We start from the raw sequence: 19,679 nt of genomic DNA on the forward strand, positions 1-19,679 counted from the left end.
AGTCAAAGATGGAGAGGCTATGGTCTAGAGAGTGCCTTCTTACTCATCATCTCATAGTGGAAGAGCAAAGACAGGGTGTAAGAAAGCAGGAGAGTGAGCTCAAATATTCAAGCCTTTTATCGTCGGCATTGATCCATTCATGACCTAAACACCTCCCATTAGGCCCCACCTCCCAACACTGTTGTATTGGGGTTGAAATTTTCAGTATGTGCTTCTTGGGGAAAATATAGCATGCAAAATCTAGCACAGACCCTGGAGACAGGATGTTAGGCACCAGGATAAGTGCAGGGGAGAATTAATGGTGATTGGCAAGACTCAAGTCAGCCTGCAGAGGAGGCTAGGCTTGACCTATCTGCTAAAGTGTCCTGGGGATGAGTATATTGGCCATCTAAACTGTCCAGCTGCAGGCAGACCAGGTGAGGTGACAGTGTAGTGAGGATACTAACGAGACAGCTAGAGAAAGATGGCCAGCAAAGCAAAGCGCGAAGATGAAATGCCCACATTTCCTTCCTTCCAGAGCCTACACCCACTCCAGTTCTAGTTTGAAAGGACTGAAAATTCCATTTCTTAAAGTACCTGTCCTAATGGCTTAGTGTACATTTCTCCCTTTTTTAGAGACTTGAGGCTATTCTTCAGCCTCACTAGCTGTCCACCACCCACAGTATTTTCTCTCACCCTCCACCAAAGCTGCCCCAGCCCTTACTCACATTCTCTCCTCCAAGCCCCCAAGTGACACCTGACATGTCAGAACTTGCCCCTAGCCACAGGCAACTGGACCAGAGCTGACATCTTTCTCTCTCTTAAGCACACAGACCAGACCTCCAGAAAGACAGTCTAGGGCCCAGAGCTGTAAGTTCATGCAATAGCAGGGCCAAGGCCACCAACTACATAATACACTGAGGCAGCCAGATAGGCCTCACAGCTTTGTGGAGAGGCCAGTCTGCAGAGAGAACAGCCAGAGGAGAGAGAGAAATGGAGGAGAGAGATGGTGCCACTCAACAGAAGGGAAATGAGAGAAGGCTGCCAATCACTCTATGCCCCCAGCATCCTAGGGCATCCTGTGCTTATTTCTGGATGAATATCCATGACCTAATGATAACCCTTTCTTTGTACACCACCATCTTATCAGGTGATTCTTCTCCTGGCCACCAAAGGGTCTCTAGTGGGTCACTGGACAATAGGCCCAAATAACCACCCTGGCTAGGCCAATCTGTTCTGTCCCCCTCAGTTGGCAAGGTCTTTGGACACCCAAACCTCTAACTAGAAGGGTTCCTCCTCCTTAAATAAATACTAAGCCCACCCAGATCCCAGACACCCTCTCCAAGGCCCTCCATCTCCAAGAGGGTCCTTAGCAATCTACCCCCACCCAGCACATCTGCTCCCATTCTCGCTCACAGCTAACCGAATGCACTGTGCTGTCTTAGCAGCTCTCCGGGTGCAAGTATAGAGGTGATTTCTTAAAGCTTGAAATGGCTTCTTCTTCTTTCTCAAAATCCCACAATGAACTATCAGCCCACGGACAGGAACTTCCTGTAGAATATAGCTCATGATAATCTTTACTCAAAATACAAGAACATTTAAAAGAGTTTAGATTTAAATCTATACACATTTACATCTAGAATGTATAATGAATCACAGATCATTCTGTGCTAGTAAGCCTGGCCTTAGAAGGGTTTTTGTTCCCAAGAATTACTGAAAAATGACTACAACCAATTGGATCAGGATGGACACCTGGCTCAAGGTGGGATTCCTACAGCAAGGGATTGGACCTCCAGTAGGAGTTTGGGTCGCTAGGTGTAACAGGACATATTGCAGTACCCAAAGCAAGATGATATAGCAGTTATGAATGGCCATTCCTACCACCTGTCCAAATTCCCTGAGTAGGATTTAGAAGTTACTGAAGGACACAGTCCTACCGGATGGAACCACCTTAGAAGAGTGGACCCAGAGGGGTTCAGGCCCTGGTGGACAAGTCCTGGGGTCAAGAGAGGTGACTGGAATATCCACAAGGACTCCTGCATCTGGAAGTATCCCAGATGACACTCAAGAGATCCTAGCTTCATCCAGCCCCAACACATTCTCTGAGGGCTTCAGACCAGCTGAGTCCTGGGCCAGGACAAAATTGTGACACTAGATCTGCCCTTAGACCCTTGTGTCCTGAGGAGGGGGTTAGCTAGACTTGGATAATAAACACCCTATGCTGGGAAGAGCTGGGGGGGGGGGGAGGCAGGGGCTACTTCTTCCTTTATTACTCAATAAATAGACCTAATTTTCTTTGGGCTAAAGTTGAACCCTTAATTTAGTCATTATATCTTTTCTGTATTAGGAAGATCATTAACATAGCTGTTTAATCCCTCCTGATAACTCAGAATCCATTCTGCAACAGCTGATCACCGCCCCCCTCCATCTAACCCTCACACCGAGTGGTCCTCAAGCTCCCAGAAGGGAATCAAAGATCCAATCTCTCCTTAATCACGTGGCTAAGCTTAGGACAGGGCTGGAGCACACAGCCGGGTACTCAATGGAGATCTGTTGATCTCTAAGATTTAAGACACTAGGTGTCTCCAGCTGGCCTGCTCAGAGACCCATCTCGGCAGGTTATGAGAGGTCAGAACAGAAGTTCTGCATTGGGACACAAAGACATAATCCTAAACCACCCAAGCACAAAGCAGAGGAGCCCATTCTTCATCGCCACATGCTAATGTGAAAAGAGCAGCATATGTGACAACCAAACAGAAGAGAGCGGAGGAGGAAGAGGAGGCACCAAGGGGCATAATTTAGCAGCACTCCGATTGGAACATTCGCCTGGTGGTCCCTGTTGTGTGACATCTCCCAGCATCCCCCACGTGGAAGTCTATCTGCCTAAAATGGATGCACCAAAAGTGGCCTCAACAAGAACCACATAACTTGAGGTCTTTTCTGGGGAGAGTCTTCAAGCGTGTTTTAAATGTAAGGCTAGAAAGGATAAGAGGAGAATGGTTCTGCTTTCTTTAAGAAGCAAGCTTTAAGTGGCAGCAGGGCTTGAACATGCTTAGAAGTAATCCTAAGACTAGCATGAAGAAAAGCCATCAGGAGTCTCATATCTACTAAATGACACTTCAGAAGGGCTGTTCGTGCCACCCTCTAGCCTTCCCATCCCTTTGTTAGGGGTCAAGAGCTACTTCCACTGACCCTGAAAATTCTAAGCACAATAGAGCATTCTGACTGTTGTATGTCACAATTCTCTCTCTGGGTTCATGATCTCGGCAATGGTCCTATGTACCTACAGTAACGATGATGGCCTCTTCCCAGAGGAACAACCAAAGCCAGGTGGGCCTCACATATCACTAAAGGAAAAGCAACTGAGTCAGGGGTCCTGCCCTGTCCCTCCACATGGCCCATAGGACTTTTTCAGCCTCTACTACTTCAGTAACGAGATTGGGAAGGATATCTTCCCCTGGGGTTTCTTCTGTAAGAAACCTGCCTAAACTCTACATGATACCAAAATAAATGATTAAAAAAAATGGTTCACTTACATTATGGATTGGATCTTGAAGGGTACTTATAGGGGTTCTAAATTATAGACACAAAACCGCAGCTCTGACCACCATATTCTGAGCACCACTCTGTATCAGGCACCCCACGCACACATATTAGTCATTGTGATATCTCTGAAAATGGGGCTCTTAAGCCCTCATTTGACTCATGGCTAACCTGTGTAGACAGGAAGTGACCCTCAGCCACACACGGCAAAGGAAGAAGCAGATGTGAGCCACTGGCTCTGTGACTTGAGGGTACCCTGAGGCCAAGGCAGTGCTGGGGACTCCTTGGGTGGGCAGGCAGCTTGTATAGTAGGGGATTCAGTCTCAGCAGGAAAAGCCAGCTAGGGCCTTGTTGAAAATGATAACCAATAGCCTGGAGGAGAAGGTGGGCACATAGAACATCCAGGGTGAGGGTCACCAGGAGGGGAGGACACAGCAGCCACTTCTCCCTAGAGCTGCAGAGCTTCCCGTGTCAGGCACTGTGGCAGGAGCAAGCCAACCAGCAGCCGAGCAGCCACCAAAAGCACAGAGGAATCTGAGCAGAGCGGGGAGAGGATCTGCATCAGAAGAGCAGGCGGAGTTCTGGAGGTCCAGGCCCTCACCAGGGGTGAAGCGTGAGTGGTCATTGTAGTACCTGTCCCCTCAGAGACTGGATGTTTCCCAAACAGGTGGTACATGGACCAGCAGGGGTGGTTCCCAGAGCCACTTGGCAGGATAAATTCCCTTTGCAACTCACACACACTCACACACACACCACACTCCTCTCTCTTTCTCTCACAATCCAGACCCCAAATAATATGAAAACTCAAACTTTCAAGCACTTTAACAAAGGCCACAATGGCAGCTTTCATCTGGCTAAGACTTCCAGAAGGATTTTGGTTTGGACGCAAGGCCTTCTTGGAAAGCAGAGGAACAAGAAAAACTAAGGGCTCCATCTCGAGTTGTGGCCACAGCCGTCACCCAGAACCCCCACAGCCAAGGGGAGAGAACTCTCTCACATGGTGCACCCCCCTGCCCCCCTCCCCACCACCTTCCAACACCAGCCTGCCATCCACACTGGTTCTGCCTGCTCCTTCCCTGGGCAGAGTCAGGCTGCAACAAACCCTTGGGTTGAGGGAAGACCTGAGCCCCATAAGCCACCAGCATCGCTCCTAGTTTTCCTATCCCGGGAGGAGTAAAGCTAAGCTGCTTTTTATTAGAAGGACACAGCTGGGGTTGTGGGTGCGCCAGGCCTTTGGGAATGCCTCAGGCTGAAAGGCACATGGTCACCTTCCCAGAAACTGAGGCCCAGTCAGATGGCTTCTCAGCCACTTAGCTTCCTCCACCCAATACTAATGTGCCAACACCCCCCTGTACTCTCCTCAGGTGTCACCCACTGAGAGCACATCATCCCATGTCCTCCATTTCTGGAGCCAGTAGCCTCCACCTCCTACATGGCTAGTGACAAGACAAGGCCCAGGAGCCTCATAACAGAGACCACAGCAGCAGAGGCAGAAGGACAACAGCTGTGGTCTGATAGGACGAAAAGCCGAGCCCACCAGTGGGGGCCTGTTAGAGTCTGTCTGATACAATGTGACATTTGCTTCTCTCTAAATGGGAAGCACAGCCATCACCCACAAGTCACGGGGGATAAATCAAGCAGATGATTGGGGCTTGGCAGATCTGATGCTCCCCACTCTCTGACAAATGGAGATTGTAGCCCCATCATCCACGCAGGCCCTGATGTCCTGATTAGGAGTCTGGGAAGCTTCCTAAAGGAGATGGATTATTTAGCAGCAGAGGCATAAATAGTTAGACGAGTAAATGCTAAATTTAGAGGAAGAAAAATAATGCTTTTCTGTGAACTCATAATGCTTATTTTCCTGGGTCACAGAATTTTTCAAGGCCAATTAAAACTCTGTCAACTATGATCTCAAAATACTAAAATAACACACAGTCTGCTAACTGGTACAAAGTTTGGAAGGGCCTGTTGGGAACAGAGATAAAGGAGAAATATCCAACACAAAAAATGTAAGATTGTAACTTCCTCTGCCCAAGAATAAAATGAGACCTAAAAACAAGACCACCAGACATGGTGATCTCCGAAGAGCCTGGCCGAGCCTGGGCACAAAGAGTTGGGTACTATGGTGGGTGTGTATTGTGAGTGCCCTGTAGCATGGGCTGCAACCCTCATCATTTAGAGTTACCTCCCTTGAGATTTAAAATTACCCAAAGACCAGCCAATAAGGAGCACTAGGTTCAGAGATCCAAGATGACCTGTATACCTGCTTGAAAAATAGGGGAAAATGACTATGGAACCCAGGGGGCTTAAGTTTTTTTACCTTTCTCTTCACCTACCATCTTCCCTCAGTCTTGTTGAGCTATTTAGCAACAAGAGTACAGCCTGCCTGTTTTTCTCACTTTCTTGAGCATACCAAGCATCATCACATTCACAAAAGCTGAAGGGCCAAGGTCAGCCCAACTAGGGTCCTCCTTCCTGCATGTGCACGTGGGAGAAGGAGGCTGGGACTTCTCTAAAGGTTTTCTTCTGCTGAGCATTCCCTGGGATGGGAAGTATTGGCATCACCTGGAACTTATGAGAAATGCAGATTCTTAGGACCTGCTCAAAATCTGTACTGTAACAAGAACCGAAGCAGCTGGCAAGCATGCTGAAGTTTGTTAGGCTCTGGGGTAGACTCAGGATACACTGGGGCAGGGCACAGAACATGCTAGCTCTGTCAGTAGGGACACCCTTGGAAGGATCTGCTATCATCTTTCACCTTGAAAATGACGGATGTACTCATCTGCAACAGGGAGGTGGCACTCTCCCCACTGTACCTGAGAAACTAAAATTCTCTTCTTGTCTCATGCTTTGTATGTTAAATGTCCCCCAAAAGCTTATGGATTAAAGGTCCCCAGCTGGTGACACTATTGGGAGGCAATGAGAACTTCAGGAATGGGGCCTTATTGGAGAAAGCAGGTCATTGGGTGCATGCCCCTCGCCCCGAGGGAATATTGGGATTCCAGATTCTCCCTATCCACCTCAGTCTCTGCCATGATGCTTTGCCTCACCACAAGTCCATGGTCCAGGGGGCCAAGTGACCATGAACTGAAGCCTCTAAAACCATGGGCCAAAATAAATGTTTCCTCCTTAAATTTCTCCTAGGGATTTTTTCACAATGACAGAAAGCTGTCTAACATACCCTGACACCAAACAAAGTCAGCAGAGAGCCATGGATAAGTGCTGGGACCAAGAAGAAGACCCTGCCAGGGCACCACACCTGAAGTCATAATGCAGATCCTAAAGAACAGGATGCATCTAGCAACCCTAGAGCCATTCCACCCCGTGCTGAGGGACCTCTCCCAGAGTCTCAGATTCTCTGAAAGGCTTTGAATCCAGTACTCTTTGGGTCCAGTACTCCGGTCCATACAGTAATGCTTAGGAAAGGCAATACTACAGAAATACATGAGAGATGCTTACAGGCCAGAGCTGCAGGTAAGATGTAAGAGCACACCAAGCACCCAGCATGAACCCATCTGTTAACAGGCAGGAGGGAGCTTCTTTTCATGCCCATAGACAGGCTGAGCTCAAGGGTGATTCAAGACACTCAGGGGTGGACCTCAAACCCCACAGACCACCAGCAATTCTACCCCAAGAATCCCAGGAAGGACTTTGCTAGAAAGGATGGGTAGCATTTTCTTAAAGTCAATAAGATGTATAAGAATAAAGAAATATTTTTTAAAGATTAATATACACCTGAATGCCCCACCAAGGCAGGAAGAAGTCTGAGAGCTTTAGGGAGCCAACAACTTGAAACTGCCCTGGCAGGGACAGAAGTGGCACCTCTGCACTGTGTCTGGGGCCCACACCGGCAAAAAGGGTTGGCCTCTCAGGGGAGGACCAGTGCTTTCTTAGGCTGACCCCCTCATGGTTTGGATGTTAAATGTCCCCAAAAGTTGAGGAGGAGAACGTGGTCTAGGAAGTAGGCAAACCATAACTGAAGTTAACTGATACCACCTTGCATGTACACCTCTTATAATCTTTGAGGAAGTTTGCAAATATTGAAAACATGTGGCATCTGATCCCAAAGCACTGGTCTGTAAGCCCCAAGACATATGAAGAAAACAATTTTAAGAGGAATAAATATTAGCATTTATATTTATAGTTGCTTAGTACGTAACAACACCCCATGGCAAGAATCATGTAGAAAAAGTTAAGTGAAATTCAAGAAGGGTGTGTAAGATTATTTAAAGATCACCCAGCAACTGGGTCAGACACTGGTGCTGGAACACTCAGGGACAAGGGGACCTGCCACAAATCCCTACCTCTCAAGAGTAGGCCAGCTCTCTGTGTGTATCACCACATCACTTCTCATGTTTTCCTGGTTCCTTGGTTCCCCCAAATATAAAATTCTGATATTGGCTTTACTACAGGTTCAGTATCATTATCTGAAATACCTGGTACCAAGACTGTTTCAGATCCTGAATTTTTTTTTTAATATTTGCACACACACACACACACACACACACACACACACACACACATCTTGGGTACAGGATCCATGTCTAAACATGGATTTCATTTGTTTTATACATATAGTCTGAAGTAATTGTATACAGTATTTTTAGTGCACCTGCATTTGGACCACAAGTATCTCACAAGGTCAGGTGTAGAATTTTCCATTTGTGGTGTGGTGTTGGCTCTCAACCAACATGTCATGTCAAATTTCAGATTTTCAGGTTAGGGATGCTTAGCCTACAGTATATTAATCTTAGCCAGAGTGTTGGGGAAAGGAGGAGAATATAATGATATTTTAGAATTTCAATAAGTTACATCTCTCAGAATTGTTTCCTCTGATTCCAGAATTGTATTAGTATTCGAAACCACGTTCTCCTCCTCAGCTCTTATTAAAGAAGCACTCCACCCAGCTACATTTCTTTTTATCTACATCTGTAAAATGATAAACTCCTTGAAGCTACTTCAGCTGCAGTCTTTGTACATAAAACAATAATTTAATACAATTCACACTTGCTATAACTGCTTTAAAAGTATGCGAACACACGCACATTGGTCATTTAATCCTTATTTACCCTTAGGACGTTCAAGTAATTGGTATAATAACTTTAAAGACAAATCAAATCTTATTAATGCTTTCTAAGTACTTCAAACATCTTAATGAATATTTTGTGAGGAACTCCTATCAGAAAGAAAACACTCGTGGAAACATTTCAATATTTACTGCTAAAAAAGTCAAGTTTTTTTTTTTTTTTGACTTATTTTGAGTCTCAGGTCTCAGGAAGCACTGGTTTTGATTCTTCTAGGAAATAAAGCTGTCTGAGGAAACTGCCTAAGGACTATAACTGGGTCTGGACAGTGAGTTATAGGTATGCTAATAGCTCACAGCCCAGGGAGACCATTCTCGTCCCCACCAGAAACAAACCTGCCAGGTGCAAGAGGCAGGTCACCCACTTAAAGACCTGATGGTCTAGTCTGAATTTTGGAAGCTCTCATGACCAGGATCAAGTGCTGCATTAAGCCTTGATTGACTTTGGAATTCATGAAGCCTCTATTTTCCTCATAAAATTATTAGACACAGGGAGGAAAAGGAAAGATAAATAAGACAGGCTTCATCCACATGCTAAACTAAAAATATCAAAGGAAGAAGAGAAGAGAAAAAGGACCAAGAGTTCAGAAAAAAGGGACCAAATGTGACAAAGAGCAGTCAAAGAAGTTTCTAGAGAAAAGGTAAGAACCAGAATTTACCTTGGAGCAGGGAAAGACTCAAATATGTGAAAGAAGGGACAGGGTGGCACATCAGGAACCTAGTGAATAAAGGACATGGGGAACATGCATAATTCGTGACCAAATGCATTAAAACAAATGTCTTGCTCACTGGTGCTAAACATTTACAGAGACCATCCTATGTACTAGGACCATTTACATTATCGTCACTGCATTCATCGTGGATAGAAACAGGCTCAAGGAGTAGAAGTTAAAACACCACAAAAATGAAATCTAGAGCCAAGAAGTATGAGCAACAGGGCAGTTGTTCCTGCGTTTGGAAGAGACATCACTTCCCTTGAAGCTCCACTGGAGCTGAGGGACAGAAATACTCCTAACATAAAAGTCTTCCTTCCTTGGGAGGAGGAGCAGTGGCTGGTTCTGGTTGGTACACAAAGTATTAAGGTGTAAACAGCTCAGATGAAAAAGGTCCTAGAGGTGATTTTAACTTACCTTCCATTTACCTCCAGCTACATCCCACCTTAATTGGCTTGACTCTTAATTGAGATAAGTGATTGAAGACAGTGAGCCAATGAGCCCTTACTATAAGAAGCCTGAGCCTCTCTGTAAGTTTGCCTTGCTGTTAACTACTCCACAATAAAAACGAAACAAAACAAAAACTATTGCACATGTAACTGTAGGATTTCAGCGATCATTTTTTCTTTGTCTGGAACAGGAATCTAATGATGAAGCCCCTCCCACATGGGAAAGCTGTTCTCACCTGCACGTAGGCCACCAGACTCTTTCAAAGGAGCATTAAGGTGCGTTCTTCGTGGATTTAGATGGGAAAGATAGTGTTTCTATTTAATCATCAGCAGGTCACAAAAGCACACCACACCAACCTCAGCAAGAAAAGTGTATGCTAAATTACTTTTGAAGCTCCCCAAAGACTAAGGTTTGCAGTTTGGGGATTGCATGACAATTAAGTAATAATGAAAGAGAAGTCATATCGTTTGAGCAAATAGTGCATTCATCCTACTCTACACTGTGTACCGTTATTCACTCCCTGGCAATGTTGACTTTTCGAGGTATTTTTTATTTCTTGTTCCTCAGGACAGGATATAAGTATGGAAAAAAGGAGACAGGCATGCATTAAGTAAGAAAATGGAAGTAAGAATGCCTAAAAAGCTCCCTGAGAATTAGTATCTGTCACTGCATACAGAAGATCCCAGGTGGTTTTAATGAAAAGGTGTAAGTCATTTCATAAGGTTTAGCACACACAAGGCATTTTCTGAAGAAAACCTGCATCCTTGTGAACCTCTCCATGAATTCATGGGGCCCACTACCCTGAGCAGGGCAAGGTTGCAGTTTATGAATCCTCTCCAGTACTTAAGACCAGTTCTCTAAGCAATTAGTGATATAACCAGACCCTCTAGGGATGTATTTAAGAACAAGTTTTTCAAGCACTTTAGAATCATTTATATATACCTAACATGCCATTAATCATTCTTATCTGTTCATTAAACCAGTCTCCCTTAGGATCTTGACTTGCCAGTTCTCTCTCAGCCTGGTTCTTTTTATCTATATACCTGAAAAGTCATCCATTTCTTTTTAAAATCTACTGTATAATTCAAATACTTCATTAGCTCGCATGGGTGTGTTCCACCAATTAGTCTGCATTTTCAGAGTTATATTAAATATACAGAACGGCCATTCTCTTGAGGGTCTTTGTGAAAGACTAACAATGTTAACTACAGCTTGGAATGAATTTGTAGTGTGTGAGATACAAGCCTCGTGTCTTCATCACAATTCATGTTGCCGCCTTCTGTCCCCTACCACCAAAAAGGGAATGCAATTTTAATTCACACAGTGTTCTAACTGATCTCAACTAAAGGTGGAAAGGAAATCAGATACTATAACATGGAAAAGCAATCAGCTGGCAATGTCATGTCAGCAGTGGTTTGAACATACCTCTGCTTGTGACTCCCTCACAGCCACGTTCGGGTTTCTGCTGGTTCCTGGGTCCATCCATCCCAGCGCAGCTGGCAGGGAGAACCCAAGCAGTGTAAGATGCAGCCAAAAGCTTCCTGGTTTCATTTTGTTCAGTCTGTTGAGAAAATGACAAACGTCTGGCACTAAGTTTTGCAGAATGCATAACAAGTCACAACGAGTTAGTACATGTTCAGAATCAGATTAACCCGAGTTTAAAGCCCAGCACCAATCCTTCTGTTCCACTTTGGAGAAGATGCATGAGTTCTGTGCCTTAGTTTTCTCACCTCTAAAGTGGCGGCAATACTGTGTACCTCATAGGGTAAGAATCGAAGATGCTGGTGTCACACACATAGTCAGAACTCTGTAAATGCTAGTGGGTATGTAGAGTTCCATTTGGAAAATGCCATCTGCCACTACATGGATAAGAACAAACCAGAAAGAGAGAGCTTGACTACCTGCATCAGGCATGTTCATGCCTCGGTTTCCCCAGAAAGCATTTGGGACTACACACACAATTAGTGCTCAAAAAATGCTCATGAGGAATTCTGTTAATCTGTGTCAACTTGATTGGGGATTACACCTCAGTTTACAAGATGATGGGCTTCAAAAATGGCATCATAAGCTCCTATATTTTGGTTTGAAAACCAGTAATGTTTGTAGTTGAATAAAAGCAATGAATGAAAATAGAATTTCAATAATCTTTAAGGTGTTTCCTGAGACTCCCTTTCTAACATTATTGTCTAAATACCTTCAAGAAAAGAGATGGGCAATTCAAGTTAATCAAATAATTACATGGATAAAACCAAGGATTGGCTACCAAGAATGTTTAAGTTCCTACCATGTGCTAAGTAAGCACTGTGATAGGATAATGAGGACATGGACTATGCAATTAGTCCAATTAGCTGGACTTTCTAAATAAGAGATTTTCACTGTGAATATATTCCAACCATAATTTTAGTATCTGTCTAAGACAGACCCACATAGAACTCACAAAACAGTACCCACAGCTCTTACTCCAGGAAATTTGAGGGGTTATTGATTTCCGCATGCACCACACAATTTAGTGCTTAATTACATGTCCTGTACCCTGATCCTAGCTGGTGAGATGAAAGACACAGAGCTCTTTGGAGACCAACACCTGGTGTGACCTGGCCCAGGACTAAGCCAGAGCAGGTGTCTGAGTCAGAAACAACTGGGTGTTTGTGAGACTTTAGAGCTTGAGAAAGGAACATCCTTGGGGATGCCTACTCTAGACAAGGGGTAGGGGCTGTCACCGGATCACTGGTGCTGTAGCTAGGGCCAGTAAACAAATACACTCCTGTCACATCTTGGTTTCTTTTGGCTGCCTTCCACACCCAAATAGAGCTGCATCTTCATGTTTGCTTTATGTCCCAAGTTTGAAACAGAAATGCCCACAGGGAAGAGAAGTCAGATTAAAATTTATGGGTATGCAACACTGGCCTATGAAAAGGTAAGGTTATAAGAGATAATTATCTTTTAAGAAAAGATGTCTCCTGGTTTCAAAAAGAGTCCAGAGGTTTCTGCTCCTACATCTATTTCTTCAGTCATTCATCTTTGATATCTGTTGGCAAAGCTAAAGTACTTGGGAAGTAGTCCAGGGGCCAGTCAATGTAATCTGAAGGTCACAGCCTCAACACCTGCTCTGCACCCTGAAGACAGCAGAGTAGAGTGGCATGGCTCAATTTCCGCTGCTGCCTGGGTGTGGCCTGTAGCATTAACAGCTGTCTGAGCATGGCTTGTAGCATTAGCAGCTGCTGCCCAACTCTGTGCTCCCAATTCCAGGGCTCTGGCTTGGATGGGTGAATTCTAACAAGGATGAGGAGGAGTTGGGGAAAGAAACCATACTCAGGACTAAAAGAGAGTAAAAATATCTTTCCCATATTGCAACCAGTTTTTCTAAAAATAAATAGGGCAACTTCCTACTCCTCATAAATTATCTTCTTATGAACACACAGACACATTCCAGAGACTGCAGATCTTGGATTTTTGTAATTTTTAAAAGCCAGCCAGAGTATCGCAAGCTAAAACTAAAAAGACATTGCTTCCTGCTTTTTAATGAAATTTCCCCTACTTATCCAATATCAAACATTGCTCATGGGGTAAAGCACACATATTAAAAGTCTCCTTTTCTCCCTTTTCATGCCTCCTAGCCCAAATAAACTAAAAACTGCAATATAATCAGAATTTATTATGGTTAACATACAGATGTCAATTCCTGGAGTTATGAAATAAACAAGTTACAAAGTCCAGTATTTCATTTTCAATTTGCCTAGTAATCTAAAGCCAATTATGTTTGATGTTTTATTATTCATGGATAGCTTCAAAATAAAATCCTTTCATTTCAATTGTCATTTTGGCAAATACTAAATCACTTCATTGAAGAGGTACCTTCAGGGTGTTAACCAGCTGGTTTCTGAACTGTGTTTCAGAAACCCTATGCTCAGCCCTTGCTTTTTACCTGGAGTTTCCACTGGTGTTATCTGGTTTGCATTGAGGCTCCCTGTTAAGTTATTTTTTGAAGACAGGGAAAACAGGAACCAGGCTAATCCCCGAGATACTCCTAGGGAGCTTCTTTGTAAAAGTGAGGTCTGTTTGGCCATCACCACCTCTGATTTCATTTGCACAGTGGATGTGCTTTAGATGTCATTTTATACTTATGGTGATTGACAATTCGCTCCATCTATGGCAGCAAAATCCTAAAAATTTATAACTCGAGTTTTATGACAGATCGGTTCATAAAAAGAATTAATATTAGGTCTAAATCAATTTTGATGATCTGTCTAATAACCAAATAGAGACTATCTATTTGGTTAACACTTACATACCAATTACAATGTGTCAGGCACTGTTCTAAATGCTTTAGAGGTACTAACTCATAATCCTCTTTTTCTGCTCCGTGAGGAAGGCAATGATTATCTCCCGTTCTGATGACAGAGGAAACAGGGTGACAGTAAGGTTAAGTACTCTGTCCAAGCAATGTGGCAAATAAGTGGCAGTGTTGAGATTCCAAGCCAGGCAGGTGGACCATGGTCCATACTCTTAACCCCCATCCTATGCTGCCTCTCAACCCTTAGCAATATTTTATCTTGATAAACAGTTGTTTGGGGTGTGATGAGGAAAATCTATATAAAGCAAGATTGGCAGCTCTGAGTCCCCAGTCTCTCCTTGCTTTTGAAATCTGCCAAGACCTGACCTCCTCGAGTTAGCATGGCTCTACTCAAGGCAGAGCAAGAGAAAAGAGCCAAATTGTCACCCTGCCCCAGGGCAGGGGCCACTTGGTACACACTCCTCATTGCTGCTTTATTTATAGGCCAACAAAAAAAATGTAATAAAAAAAATCCATGGTAAAATTCACAGAATTTTGAGCAGCAAAGACGCAGGATGCCCCTTAGCTCACAATTAGAACCCGTAGCTTTGAGAAAGTAGATTTTTACCAAATTAATTACTTCTCAAGGTCAAATAGCCCCATGGGGTTTCAGAGTGAGGAAAAATACAAGAATGTTCCCATTAGAGAACTGGGAAGGTGCCATTCATACGGTCACACACTCTGTCTTTCAACCTGGAGCTCCTTTTGAGATTAATTTAGGTTTAAAAGTTTCACTGGATCCTGAGTCCTAAGTATTAGTTAGTTATAAAGCCACCCAGGACTGTCCTCAAAGGAAAACTTGGGACTACCTTTCCTTCTAAACAACTCAGGAAGTACAAGTTAAGACATCTTGTTTAGCAGAGGTCCTTAACCGCTTCCTCCGTGGTTTTCTATGTGCCCAGGAAAAGCAGGTGCTAGCCTGACTGCTGCCCACACCAGACACCAGAGACCACAGGGTTGTGGAAGTCACCAAGCCAGTGGCCAGATCTAAACTAAAACCCCAGCATCCTGCCTTCTGGGCAACTCTTTTGTTTCTTACATTATTGCAGATTTACATATAGAGTATAAATTTGCAGGCTCTGCCTAGAGAGATAGATTTCACTTTTTTTTGGTGCTGAAAGAACCCCGCCAGATCGCCTCCCCTCTCCTTGTGAAAACCACAGGATTTTCTGATGCTCTAAAATAAGGTGATCTCTGTGCTTTTTTTTAATTTCAATTTTAGAGGCATTATTATGATGTAACATTCCAAATGCCAACTTGCTTTGAAAAAAAATTGAAAAAGCATAACATAAAAATGCAAATTGTTAGAGGACAAATAGGTATTAATATAAATAATTTGAGATCTGCCCCTCCCAGAGAACACACACCAGCATATATGCTATCTTTATTGAACAGAGTCAGTGGCCAAAGGAAAGCATAGACATTACATTGGCAATGGGTTTAAGTCAACTCTTTTATTCCGGGAGCCAGCTCTCCTGGGAGGATTGGGAATTCTGTCCCTCAGGATTTAGGGGACATTGTTTACTACTTCTCTCTCTTGCCTTCTCTTCCAGAACATAGCAATATGTCCAGACCAGTAATTATGGATTAGCCACACAAATAGCTTTTCTGGTAGAAACAAGTGATGCCACTTAGCATCTTTGGAGAATAGTCAGATTTGTGACCCTGAGGCGTCTGCATTCCCAGCCTTTCCAATGGAAAAAGTGTCTGCTGTAGCAGATAACTTTAAGTGTGTTGCATGTTAGCAATCAACAAACGGAAATCAACCAGGGAACACCAAAGCCCAGCAGTCCTCTTCTACGTGTCCACCAATATTGAAGGGGGCAAGTATCAACCTCAACCTGAAACTAGTAGGCTGTCTGGAAATTTCTTCTGAAAGGCTTAGGATTCTAATTTTGATCCGTGAGTGTTTTTAGGAAAAGTGGTTCATATTTTCTAAGATAATCCCTAAAACACCAACCCAGAAAAAAACAGGTCTAGAAATATATCAGGTTAACCTTGTAGCAAGCCATAATGAAGTTTAATTGTATTTTCTATCAATTATCTATTCTATATCTTTCACCATTGATAAAGGAGATGCCTAATGTGAAATGCATAAAACTGTGGCATTCCTATTTACCACTAAGCTTAACACACACATGGCTTCCAATAACCCTTACCTCTCTGATCTTAGATTATATATTTTAAGTACTATGTTCTTTTGACTACAAATCTATTTTATTTGACATTCCATGCTCCGTGTTATGCATTAAGAGACAGAAAGTGTAAGAAAAGATATGCTCTTGAAACAACTGTCTAATCATTAACTTAGGAAGCATGGGGTAGGGGTAGGGGTAGGGGTGACCCCACATAAGCAACATAAAAAGGTTGAGTTTGCAGAAAAAAGAGAGACAATGTATGAATCAAGATAGATTTTATGGAATCCTTACCACTTCATCCCAATCTCTAAAATGTGGCCTTCAGTCAAACAAAAGATAACAACATAAGGTCACTTAAAAAAAAAAGTCCTATAGTCCCTAGTAGAAAGGAGAAAAGTACTAAGTGAGTCTCAGCAGGAAACTCAACCTTTCCTTTCTTTACTCACCTACAGGGCATATAGCCAGAGGGATAAAAGTTCTCCTAATACACAGAAAAATAAGCTGTCCCCTCCCTGGATGAAAAAAAAAAAAAAAAGCATTTCTGGAATTAACATAAAATTCTAAGAGTGGGGGGAAAAGCTACTGGGACAAATGTAATGAGGAATTTTAATACATTACATCAACTGGACTATTCTCTTGCATGAATTTTAGCTCAATCTGAAGTCCTGGGAGAGGGTGCTGTCATGTTTTCTAACATGTGAGAAAGCAAGCTACCATTCAGCTGAGGATGGCAGAAATGGGCTGGTGGTGCTGCAGTGCCTCCTCCTGCAACTGAGCCAAGAAGCAAACCTGAGCCCTGCAGGTTTTGACTCCAGGGCTGAGTTACTGCTTAACAGATGCTGGGGCTCTGGTGTCATAGAAGCCATATCACTCATTCCCCTGACCATTTGCTTCCCAGGTGAACCTTCTGCTGTGCCACTGCACAGATGTAGAGCCTGTCCTGGAAGCCAGAAGGAGTCACCTGAGAAACTGGTCCATTCCAGGGTTAAGAAGACACTGTTAAAAATCATCTCTGGCTTCCTCAAAGGCTGGTGGTAGGAAAATAACTTAGGACTTTTAAGAATAAAAGTCCTAATCTTTTCCTGATCCCTCTTCTCCCACCCCCTGAGAGAATGGTGGGGATCTTGGTGCACGTTTTGGCTAGCAGTTTCCTTGTCACCTCTTATTGAAATCCCGTTTATGTTTGCCCAGAGAACATGAATGTATGTTGATATCTCAGGGTCCCATCTAGTACAATTCCTGGCGCACTGGTTTGCAACAAATTTGCTAAAGGAACAGACCAAATCTGCTGGCGCTGTTTTTTACCCACCGGAAACCTCAGCGGAAGCGACACCTAGAGGGGAGCAAAGGAGAGGCTGCGGAAGCGCTATTCATCAGTGTCGGGGACAGTTATCAGGAGGGAAGTCTGCTGGACAGCGCATCTGGAGACCAACTCTCTAAGCCTTGAAGCCGACCTGACCAAGCTCAACTCTCCGGGAACTTTCAGTAGACCATTGCGCGCTGAACTGGATGCTCTCTAAGTTCAGGGCACCTTGTGAAACCCTACTGCTGGTAGACGGTTTCTACTTGTGCAAGAGTTGCAGGACACGCAGTCCTCAGGTGGCAGGCCTCAGGCGAACCCGCGTGGGGCGCCGCTTTGTCAGCTGCAGGGATCCCTGAAGGCTCACACCCAGTTGTCCCCAAACTCAAGCCGGCATGCGCCCCAAAGGGAGCACTCTGCCTGCATCCCCTAGGTCCCCCTGAAACTTGGAAATGATTTCTTTGCTGGAGCAAAGAGGGACGGAAATCACTCACACTATGATCTCTCTTAGGGCCAAGCCCCCAACCTGTATGTTAGAACAAACGGCTCCCTGGAGACTCCCCAGAGGGTTAACACCAGCCGCCGGTTCTGAAGAGCTATCCACCGCGCAGAACAAGAGCCGCAGACTACCCAAAGCCAGGTTCTGTCCGGGTTCCCTCCTCTCCAGCTTCCTCCACCGTGGACCTCGGGATAGTAAGGGCCAGGCGAGACGCAGCAGGCCCTTTAGGCGGCAGCGAGGAGACATAAGTTTCCTCACAAAGCCGGGGAAAGGAGGTGTTGAGGATGCCCGCCCCGCGCCCCAGCCCGGAGCCAAGGGCACAGGTCCGAGCCGAGGAGCTGCACTTCGCCTGGCTCCGCTGAGGCAGCTCTGGGTCCGGAGCCTAAGATCTGCGTCTACAGGGTCTCGCAGCCCGGCGCGGGCTTCGGGCTCCTCTTGAGCGGTTCTGCAAGCCGCCCCGCGCGCAAGAAGGGTCGCTCGGCTCCCCCTGCAGACCCAGCCACAAGCCTGAGAGCCCCAGTCTTTACCTCGAGTCTTAGCCCAGACACGGCAGCCCTGCCAAACCCCGGTCCTGTGGTCCCATGCCCGAGGCCAGGCGGGCAAACTTGGCTCTCTCAGCGCGGGCAGTAAGGACAAGCAAGCGTCCGCGGCGGGCCCTGCAACGCGGAGCTGCGGGGCGCCGGGACCCCATCAAGGAGCAGCAAGACCAGTTGGTGGCGGTGGCATCGGTTTGCCCCCCCCCATACACACACACACACACACACACACACACACACACACACGCCCGCGCGCCTGCTTCGGAGCTGTACCCGTTTACCTGAGGCAGCCGGGGCCGAGGGGACGACCAGGGGGCCGGACTCAGGCGGGAGATAGGGAGCGCCCGGTGGCGGCGGCGGCGACCCGTTCCCGCGTCCTTTGGTCGGTCTCTCTGGCTGTCCGCGGGTCTCAGGCGCGCTGGAGGCTGTTGAGGCGCCAGCTCTCTGAGCCGCCGCTGCCCGCTGCTGTGCCACCGCCGCGGCGGCTGCCCTATTTCTGCCGCCGGGACCAGAGCCCGTGACGTCACCTTCCCGGCCCCGCCTGCCCAATCGCCGCCACCTGTGCGCGCCGCTCGCCTGCCTGCGGGTCAGATCCGCGCGGCGCCCGTGGCAGGTGCGCGGAGCAGCAGGGCGCGCACGCGGAGCGCTAGGACTCCGGGTACGCTGGGGACATCTTTGTCCCTCAGAGGGAGAGGGCAGGGGAGCGCTGGTGTTACAGGTTCTCGTGGAGCTCAGCAGGTGACAACCTCCACCTAGGAGGTGACAACCTCCCCCAGCTCCTTTCCTGTACAGGTTACTTAAGATTGTGTTCTTAGGGAGCACAACTGGTCTCGATCAACCGGTCTCCATCTCTTGTGGAGTCCAAACAGGTCAGCAGACCACACCAAGATACCTGCCCCTCGAATCAAAGTCCGGTGACATTTCCCCTCCATTGAGAGCCAACAATCTGTGAAACAGCAAAGTTTTAATTTCTCTGTTATGATTCTGACGTTTCTCAACCGCAGAAACTTTTAAGAGATTCTGGGCATACAGGAGCAATTCCAGGTGACGTTGGTCTAGTCTGACCAAACTGAGACCAGAAGGTCCCTTCTCATCTCTCAAACAA

The 19,679-nt window shown here is 45.6% G+C and overlaps 1 protein-coding gene across 1 annotated transcript in view; it reads right to left on the reverse strand.

Moving 5' to 3' along the window:
* Positions 1–11,325, reverse strand: part of FSTL4 (follistatin like 4) — a 408,859-nt gene extending 397,534 nt beyond the window's left edge. Inside the window, exon 1 of the mRNA XM_081299417.1 lies at positions 11,194–11,325. Within this exon, the coding sequence (XP_081155543.1) occupies positions 11,194–11,319 (126 nt within the window). The 5' untranslated portion in view covers positions 11,320–11,325. The remainder of the gene's footprint in view (positions 1–11,193) is intronic.
* Between the last annotated feature and the right edge of the window lie 8,354 nt (positions 11,326–19,679).

This window comes from Spermophilus citellus (genome assembly GCF_964194105.1).
Source record: "Spermophilus citellus genome assembly, chromosome: 1".
Classification (NCBI taxonomy): Eukaryota; Metazoa; Chordata; class Mammalia; order Rodentia; family Sciuridae; genus Spermophilus; species Spermophilus citellus.